General features: G+C 26.9%; 2 protein-coding genes across 2 annotated transcripts; both read left to right on the forward strand.

Moving 5' to 3' along the window:
* Positions 1-351: 351 nt before the first annotated feature.
* Bma-yif-1 (Uncharacterized protein) lies at positions 352-3174 on the forward strand (the record flags this gene model as incomplete). The annotated part of the gene is made up of 9 exons (XM_043081416.1): positions 352-464; positions 804-943; positions 1168-1280; positions 1483-1587; positions 1663-1802; positions 1883-2038; positions 2229-2322; positions 2694-2824; positions 3027-3174. The coding sequence occupies 9 exons, from the start codon at positions 352-354 to the stop codon at positions 3172-3174; spliced, it is 1140 nt and encodes a 379-aa protein (XP_042937350.1).
* Positions 3175-4746: 1572 nt separating this feature from the next.
* On the forward strand, positions 4747-7205 carry Bma-acl-2 (Uncharacterized protein; the record flags this gene model as incomplete). Its single annotated transcript, XM_043081417.1, has 6 exons — positions 4747-4944; positions 5108-5230; positions 5905-6012; positions 6325-6501; positions 6825-6950; positions 7065-7205. 6 exons carry the CDS (start codon positions 4747-4749, stop codon positions 7203-7205), a joined length of 873 nt encoding a protein of 290 aa, XP_042937351.1.
* Between the last annotated feature and the right edge of the window lie 976 nt (positions 7206-8181).

Below are 8181 nucleotides of genomic sequence, written 5' to 3' on the forward strand. Positions count from 1 at the left end.
ATTCTTCTGGAAACTTAATTTCTTAGTCAGTGTTCTTTTTTTTTTTTCTTTTTTAATTCAAAAAGAGGGAAATAAGAAGGGAATTCTCGAAGATTTTTGTTTTTTTTTTTTTGAAATTTAATTTTATTTTGTCCGTAAGCAAAACGCAGCTGGAGCTTAATTTTAATTTATAGTCAGAAATCTTCTGGCGCCTGACCTGACACAAGCGTATGGAAGCGTCAAATGGTTATAATGATAATGATCTCATAATGATACAATATGTTATTAGCATCCTTTTAACGGATCGTTTCTTAACCTATATCATGGTTATACAGTTCATTATGTTTTACAAATTTTTAGGCCAGTTGTACAATGACAGATCCAAGTTGGGGTTGGAATGATGATAGCAATTATAATACCGGCTACAATGCTAATCAGCATTGGCAGCAAAGGCAACAACCATGGAGTAATCAGGGAACTTACAGGTTTTATTTATACTTGGCTCCTTATTAAGCTGAGTTAGAAGTTTAAAATTCGTTGCTAATTCACTTTTCTATTTGTTTATTTTTAATGAGTTAATTTTTCCAATTTGTGGTTCATTTTTCTGGTATTTTGGGATCAATAATTTTGTGAGATAAAATTTTTACTTTATGTATAATATTTATATAATATTGTAGGGCAATAGAATGTGTCTTTAATCTTTCTTTTTATGTATTTATTTTTTCAAGGCAACCGAGCTGGATATGCTTGTTTGAATTTTCTTGGAAATGGAATTCAATATTTAGAGTTTTTCAAATTTTTTTCTGCAGTATCAACATTTTTAGCAGTCGGCCTACAGGAGCAATGCCATCTGATAAAGTCTATAATAACTATTATAACCAACAAGCAACCATTCCTTCAGTACCAATGACAGCTAATTATTCCCAAACAAATCAAATGCAGTCATTCGGAATGCCATCGCAGAGTTAGCCCTCGTTATAATTGTTTATCTTATCCGTCGAATTTCAAATGAATAATTTGAAATTAAATTATTTATTTCGAGACTTGAATGATTTGCATCTTTCTATTTTCCTTTTCATTTCCAAATTAGAAATAATGATTTGATATGAATTTTGGAGTATTAGACGTTTTAATATTTACTACATGTGCAAATATTCTCCAGCTTTTATATGCTAAATATGTTTTCAGATTCGTATGGTGTTGGAAATTTGTCATCATTTTCTGATCAATTTATGTCAGAGCCAATGCTAAATGCTGCAAAACAAATTGGTGGTCAGTTCGCTGTACAACAGAAAGAAAAGGTATGTTTTTTATTAATCCAATAACCCAATACATATATATATATAACCTACAGTAATTAATCTCGGACAAATATTTTTGTTGGAGCAATAAATATTTATACTTAACATTATTATACCTGAAATCAAAGTGGAATAGACTTCAAAAAAAGTTTTTAGGAAAAAGTTTTCTGGCCGAAGCTAACTATTTTACAACTAATTTCAGTTGACTAAATATTTGTCTGCATTCCATCTGAAATATTATTTTGCTGTGGACAATACATATGTTGGCAAGAAATTGGGTCTTATGCTGTTCCCTTTTTTACATCGAGTAAGTTTCTGCATTTCGGGGTAAGTTAAATCTACTTTCTTTTAATATGCTGTAAAATTTAGCTTATAATTTTAGGAATGGACTGCCAAGTATGATTCTTCGGATTCACCACTACCACCGCGATTGGATGTCAATGCACCCGACTTATATATTCCGCTAATGGCTTTCGTAACTTATATTCTTATCTCTGGATTTGTACTAGGAATACAAAAAAGGCAAATCAAATTAATTAATTAATTAATTGCAATGTTTATTTTGGTCTAAAAGCATCTGTTTAATACTTTCTTTTTTTAAGATTTACACCCGAGCAGTTGGGCATCATCACAACAAATGCATTAGCATATCTTATTTTCGAAAATTTGATAATAATTATAACGAGGTATATAATGAACATATCGGAATCGCTCACCTTCTGGCACTCACTTGCATATAGTAGCTATAAATTTGTTGGGTAAGATTTTTGAAAATTTATAACGAGATGGATAAACTATTAGTCTATTAAATATACTACTAAATCAAGTAATTGAACTAATCAAATCTGATTGATTTATCAAACCTATTGCTCTTTAGAATTGCGGTATTTATTTAAAACCATAATTATCGCTAAATTTTCATACCTGCTGATATTATATTTTTTTTAGGATGAATGTATGCTTACTGGTCTTTGTATTAGGTGGTAAATCATTCTATTATTGGGTTTTAGCCTATATATCCTTTTCAATTGTTTTCTTTTTGGTATGTTTCATGTATTTATTGTTATGAATGGAATTTGTTCCCCTTTCCGGTTTAAAATGCTTAATACCCTATTATTAGTCTCCTTCATGTGCAGTTTTTTAATGCAAAAATGTGAATAATTATTTGTTGCTCCATTTTTTTATGCTTTTATTTATCACAGTTTTTATTTGAAAATGATGTGTGATAGAAACCAGCTCAGTGAAAAGATCATTTCAATTCATTCAAATCAAGAATAAGCTTAAATAAGAGTGAGAGTAGTTTTTAAAATGATTACTTAGATTCTTATTAGGATTGTCAAGCTTCTTTCTTTTTTGGATTTTCTGTTTTTTTTTTTTTTTTTTACACTTTTTTTAGATTTATTTTTATTTAAGCTACGAACAGTGAAGACATTTTTAATGGATGTACAAAATACATATAATGAATACGGTGGAAAAAAGCGTAAAATATATTTAATGCTATTTATAGCATTCACACAACCATTTCTGATATGGTGGTTGACCAGGTTTGTTTCATCTTTTTTCAATAAAATTTTATTAGTTTTTTAATCATAAAGCTATTTTTTATCATAAAATTTTATTATAAGACTGATGAATAAATAAATATTCGTAGTTTTTTAAGTTCTTTTTACCTTAAATGGAAGAAAGCGTAACATACATTTGATTGAATACATTTGACTTTCAATAAACTTCTTAATGTTGTTACAGTTCTGTAACCAGCTACACACCTGGCAAAATGGATTTAGCTCAGTATGCTTTGTCGGGTATAGGATTCAGTGAAGCAGTAAATAAAGGACAGTTACCTATGTTGCCAAGTGGTGAAGTGGATTACGAAGCTTTATTGAAAATGCCTTAGTCTTTTTTTTTTTTTTTTTTTTTTTTTTCATGTACGAGTTATCGAATTTGTTGATTTTTTGGTGAGAGCGAAGCAGTTTTAAAAATCATATTAAATTATATGTTTTTGCAATAGCATTGATCATGAGACGCTGTTGTTTGAAAGTATTTAGCAAGATTTTATGCAAAATTTTCGATTCTTCGAAAATATCAAAATTCATTGTTGCAGTAAATTTTTAATTACTTTGCTTTCGATCATATTTCTAGAATGCATTTCTTTCGTTCGTTGGTTCATTAGTTCCAATGTATTTTTTATGCTTTCTAAATGCTTTTAAAACTTAGTTATTATTATGATTAAATAGAGAGTAGAGTTGTGTTTAATATGATTTTTCAATGTTATGATTTGTTTGTAGTAATAGCAAATGTCTTCCTGTCTTCTGAATTAGTTGATGTTTTTAATTTTGTGGTAGTGATAGTTTATTCTACAATTAAACTGTGCATTTTTTCTTATTTTTTATTTTTATTATAATTAAGGTTTTGATACTACAAGTTGGAATTTTGGCTATAAGAAAAAATAAATTATTCATGAATGAGAAAAGGATGATTGAAAACAAAGTTCAAGTTTTAAACCTTCAGAAAGCTAACTGTTTTTAGCTTTTTAGTATGTTTTAGTTAAAACCAACTTACTACTTGGACACTAAAGAGATTGAAGTTCAATATTTCATTAAAAATTTAGGAATAAAATGTGGAACTTTCTCGCTATTTTATTAAATGATAAGTACACTGTATTCCATCGGAAACTGCTTGACTTTATTTTCATCAATAAATTATTGCTGTAATTTATTTTTCTTTTTCACTTCTTTTGTTCCTAATGAGTATACATTTTTGTTTTTATAAAATGAGTAACACAATAAGGTGACATATATGTACATTATTATATTCATTAATAACATTCTTTTGTTAATTCTTTCATTATTTTAAATAAAATTTGTAAGTACAGTTATGTCTTCTTATCACACAGTGGAAAGTGGTTCAAGTAGCAAAGACTATTATATCTAATTTTTGAAACTCCTTCACTCAATATTTACTGCTATTCAGAGCAATTGCAGAATGCTGAAGACTTAATAACTAACTTTTAAAATTAAATGAATTCACTGATACACTATCAAATGGATAGATTTAGTCGAATCAGTTAATTCATTATTTGATTACATTGATTTGCTGGATTTTCTGACCTTTTACACTGATTTTCTGAATTTCTTGGCTCTTTTTTCCTTTAATAAAAATAAATTTATCACTACTTTTTCATAAATTATCTACTGTATATACTGTGGTTTTTTTTTTTTTTTTCGGTCAAGCTAACAATGATTTCTCTCTTTAATAATAATACATTATTTTCATTTCAATGGAGAGAATTTGTCATCATACATGACATTATCCAAAGTGTAACTATTCATGATAAATTAAATTTTTTTTTAAAAATTTTTCCGATAATTTGATTTATTACTTTTATTAACTTTCAGGTTACTTTATCTTTCTTTATTTATATTTTGTTGCATTTGGAAAAAGAAAAAAGTGGATTATCAGATTATCAATGAAAGAGCTAGAATCTTCTGCATCGTGTATCATCTGTCAACTATTAACTATTCTGTCAGTGTTTGCTATTTTGTTATATCTTTTATCACTAAATTTGAAATGTCTATATTTTATTAAAGTGGTTGGTATTTATTGTGCCATATTGCTTAATGCTGTGATCGTTTGTTTTGCCTGGCCGTTATACTTCTTTGGTGATGTAAGTGTATTTTTCTAAAAAAAAAAAATTTTTTTCTTTTTGAAAAAATCTCTCTCGCTTTTAAAGAAGATGAATATTTAAAGTTGGCGTATTTACGCTTATTAAATAATATTCCAAAATTTTGTTTTTAACATATTTTAGGATTTTTTAAATCTATTTATAGGTGCCAAAATTTGTTTTTGATTCTTTTAACGTTCTGTCAAGGTGGACAAATATCAAAGTTATCGTACGAAATGGTGAAATCTTACAGAAACCAGGACCATTTATATTTGTATGTAATCATCAGGTACTTTTATTTATGATATTTCGTTAGTTAATTATTACAAAATGCTCTAGTAATAGCTTCTATTCTATTATTTGCGAATATTGCTTAATAGAATGATATACTGATAGAGATGATAAGTGTCATTCATATCGCTATACTGCATTATGACATTTTCTATTGCTTTCTTTTTCTTTTTTCCTTTGCAAAGAATGAGTAAGACGTTAAAAAGAAGCGCTTTTATTGGAAAACTCAGTTGGCAACAATATTCGTCAAATTTTAATGGTAGATATTTTATTTTATGGGACATTTGTTTACATAGTGTTAGTCTCGTATGCTTGTACGTTTGTTTTATGTTGCATGCACAATTAATTCTTGTTTTTAATCAGTCTGTATTTATAAAAGCTCTATTTTTTTTCTAATTTTTTTCCTTTTTATAAACTATATTTATGAAAGCTAATCTAGCTTTTATCCTCAATTTCTGTTGTATAAAAGAAAAAAGAGGAAATCAAATACAAACAAAGAAAGAAAATAAGCAAACTCTATGAAAGAAAGAGAAAATAAGCAAACAAACATTTAGAGCATATGCGTTTATATGATGTAACTTTCAGATATTATGCAGAAATTTCATCCCAACAATTTTAGAGGTAATTTTATATGTATATGAATATTTATTAATAATCAAATATAATTTCCAGAGTTCGGTCGATATTGTTGTGCTATCGCATTTTTGGCCATCAAAATGTACAGTGATGATGAAAAAGTCATTGAAATACGTACCATTTTTCAATTTTGCATCATTACTCGTAAGTTGCTAATGAAAAATTAAGAGAAATATAAACAGTAATGATTATTATAAGGTTATTATGTATTTATGATTATTTCTGTTCTGATTTAATTGATGACTTTTTAAAGATTCATCTTAAAAGTGACTTGAAAAAAAAATAATTTGTGAATGATATGATTGCACTGATATGATTTGGTTTTGATTATGGGTAAATAAATAATTGTTTTGTGTAGTTGTTTATTTATTTATTTATTCTTTTTTTCAATTTTGTTTTTAAGGAAAGTATAATGTTCAAATGTAGTGCATAAAAAAAAAAAGAAAAAAAATTAAGAGCCGAGCAGTATTTGTGGATCGGTTCAATCGAGAAAGAGCCGTTCAATCGTTGGAAGAATGCTCAAAGAAGATTACTGAGCAGAAGCTAAGTGTTTTCATCTTTCCAGAAGGCACTAGAAATCATGGTGATGGAATGATTGAATTCAAAAAAGGCGCTTTTAATTTAGCAGTTTTTGTAAGTTTTTCATTTGTGTGTAAAAGAAATCATTGAAGTCTTCGATAATTCATAAAACATATCAGTGTTTAACTATTTATGTTGTTTAATTACATTATTAGTTGAAATAACACGTATTTATATTTTAAATGATCTATATATTGATTGCTTGTTGCTATGAATTAAAGATTTGTTCGTGTTAGATTGTAATTCTCTATGACATATTCTCAATAGCTTATGCTGCAATAGTAAGATTAGCTTTTTTTTGATATAAGCAAATGATTATTTTATAATTATGAGGTAAAAGTTATCAGACTTTATAAATTAATTTATTGACTTTTCAGGCTCAAATACCAATTATTCCGATAGTTATATCTTCTTACAAGCAGTTCTATAATAAGAATATGCGATATTTCGCAGATTCAGGCTACGTTATTGTGGAAATTATGGATCCGATACAGACTACCGGTGTATGTTGTAGATTTTTTGTATTTGTATGAAATAGAAATGATTATATTATATATATGTTTTTAAGATCATAATTATATTTATATATGCATAATTATAATTTATTCATATTTTAGATGACAATTCAGGATGTCCCTGCATTGACAGATACAGTTCGTGCTAAAATGATGGATAAATTTGCAAAAATTAGTGAAGAAGCAGGAGAAGAATTTAAGAATCGACAAAGACAAATTAATGAGACAAAAAAAGATTATTAAAATGATTGATGTTTGTTTGCAAGGAAAATCATTAATATCTACTTTGCATTATTTTCATTATCTTATATTAGTCTACTTAACTTCTTTTTCTCCTTCTTTTTTCACTACTAAATTTGGGCTTTTGTGTCTTTTTTTTTTTCTTTTTTTTTCTTGTATGTCTTATATCAGTTCTATTTCTCTTAAGCACGAATTTGTGATATTATGATATAAAGGTTTGTAAGCATTTAGTTTATGAATAGTCCTGCAAATGTTTATATCTTTATTTTTATTTTTTTCGAATTGAACTCGACTGATTGCTTAAAATGCTTGGAATCTCTTAACTCCATTATTGATTATTTTTATTCAAAACTGATATCAATCTTTTGTAATCAAATAATGCAGGTTTGAGAATTCACTTAAGTATTCCTATTTTTTATATGATCTATATAATTCATGGTATTCAGTATCATTCTTAACGTATGTGCCGTAATATTTTTATTAATTTTGAAATTTATCTCACTTTTACACACTTTTCTCCTAAAATATCATTTTGTTAATTTGCATTTAAATACTGGTAAAATATAAATTCCATTTCAGTTTGAATACCTCAGATGACATCATTTTTGCACTTAAAGCATTAATTAGTGTTGCTTATTTTATTCTGTTTCTCTTATTTTTTATTACAAAAAAAGGAATATTTTCATTTTATTATTTATTCCTAAATTACAATTGTTTCAGTTACAGATTAGATAATTTATTTGTGCTAAAATCTTTATCTTCTATATTCCCGTATGCTCTTTACTTAACCTTATTTAAATTTACTTAAATCACTTAAGTAAATTGCATGCATGTTTCACATGTCACTGAGAAAGCATGATTTTTTGCAACATAATTCCAATTGTTCAGATATTAATTTACTAATCATTTTCGAACTTGTCCAGTAGGAAAGTGTTAGCAGTTATTTTCCAAAAAAAAAGAAAAAAAAAACATAATTAAT

Source organism: Brugia malayi (assembly GCF_000002995.4).
Source record: "Brugia malayi strain FR3 genome assembly, contig: Bm_v4_Chr4_scaffold_001, whole genome shotgun sequence".
NCBI lineage: Eukaryota > Metazoa > Nematoda > Chromadorea > Rhabditida > Onchocercidae > Brugia > Brugia malayi.